Raw genomic sequence first — 782 nt, 5'->3', positions numbered from 1 at the left:
GATCTCCTTAATCCTCATCGCTATGAAATCTTCTTAATCTACTTCACTACTTCTACACTAATATGCACTTTTGTATACAATGGATGCGGGTGCGGTTGAGACATTGGGGAACTTCACTAGGCTAGCGATTCTAAGCCATACTTGCCCTTGAGACACATTCCCATGCAAGCATTAGCTAGGGTGCGTCATGAGCCAGGTACTTAGGAGCTGGGTGCGGGCAAGGTGGTGGCAAGCCGTTACCCCACCTGTCACATCGCTACACCAGCCGCATGGCAACGGCTTCCGACTATGACTGACAACACCCTAAAATGGGCCATCACACTCTCCCTCACCCCACGCCTCGTCAAAGACTTTCACCGCCGATGGTTCACTACCCATTGGACTACACTGCACGCGTACTGGACCCACATGTGCCACGAACAATACCTAGCTACCGCACAGGACGGCGATACCGCACTAGCACAAGCGGTCAACACCGTCATCAAACAGCGCCGACGGGCTCACGATGACACCCCGCCCGCCATGGACTCAAACCTACGTCAAGCGAAAGCCTGCCAGACCCTTGACATAGACACATGGCTTGGGCAGCGGGCACAAGGCCTTCTCGGCAGCACCAACGCACCACACGCCCAACAAAACGCTACACCAACGCGACGACGCAGACCACCGCGCCGACCACCGGAAACAAGGTCTGCAAGACACCAACAACTATAGCAGCACTGACCAGACACGTCCCACTGCACACCGCACACTAACGAAGGCCCGACAGACTGAGGTCGCTG

The 782-nt window shown here is 55.4% G+C and overlaps 1 protein-coding gene across 1 annotated transcript; it reads left to right on the top strand.

Annotated features, from left to right (window-relative positions):
* Positions 1–288: 288 nt before the first annotated feature.
* On the top strand, positions 289–714 carry H257_15809 (hypothetical protein; the record flags this gene model as incomplete). The annotated part of the gene is made up of 1 exon (XM_009844036.1): positions 289–714. The coding sequence occupies one exon, from the start codon at positions 289–291 to the stop codon at positions 712–714; it is 426 nt and encodes a 141-aa protein (XP_009842338.1).
* Between the last annotated feature and the right edge of the window lie 68 nt (positions 715–782).

This window comes from Aphanomyces astaci, assembly GCF_000520075.1.
Source record: "Aphanomyces astaci strain APO3 unplaced genomic scaffold supercont1.76, whole genome shotgun sequence".
In the NCBI taxonomy this organism is placed as follows: Eukaryota; Oomycota; class Saprolegniomycetes; order Saprolegniales; family Verrucalvaceae; genus Aphanomyces; species Aphanomyces astaci.
The sequence above is the reverse complement of the archived record's forward strand: the minus strand, read 5'-3'. Positions and strand labels throughout refer to the sequence as shown.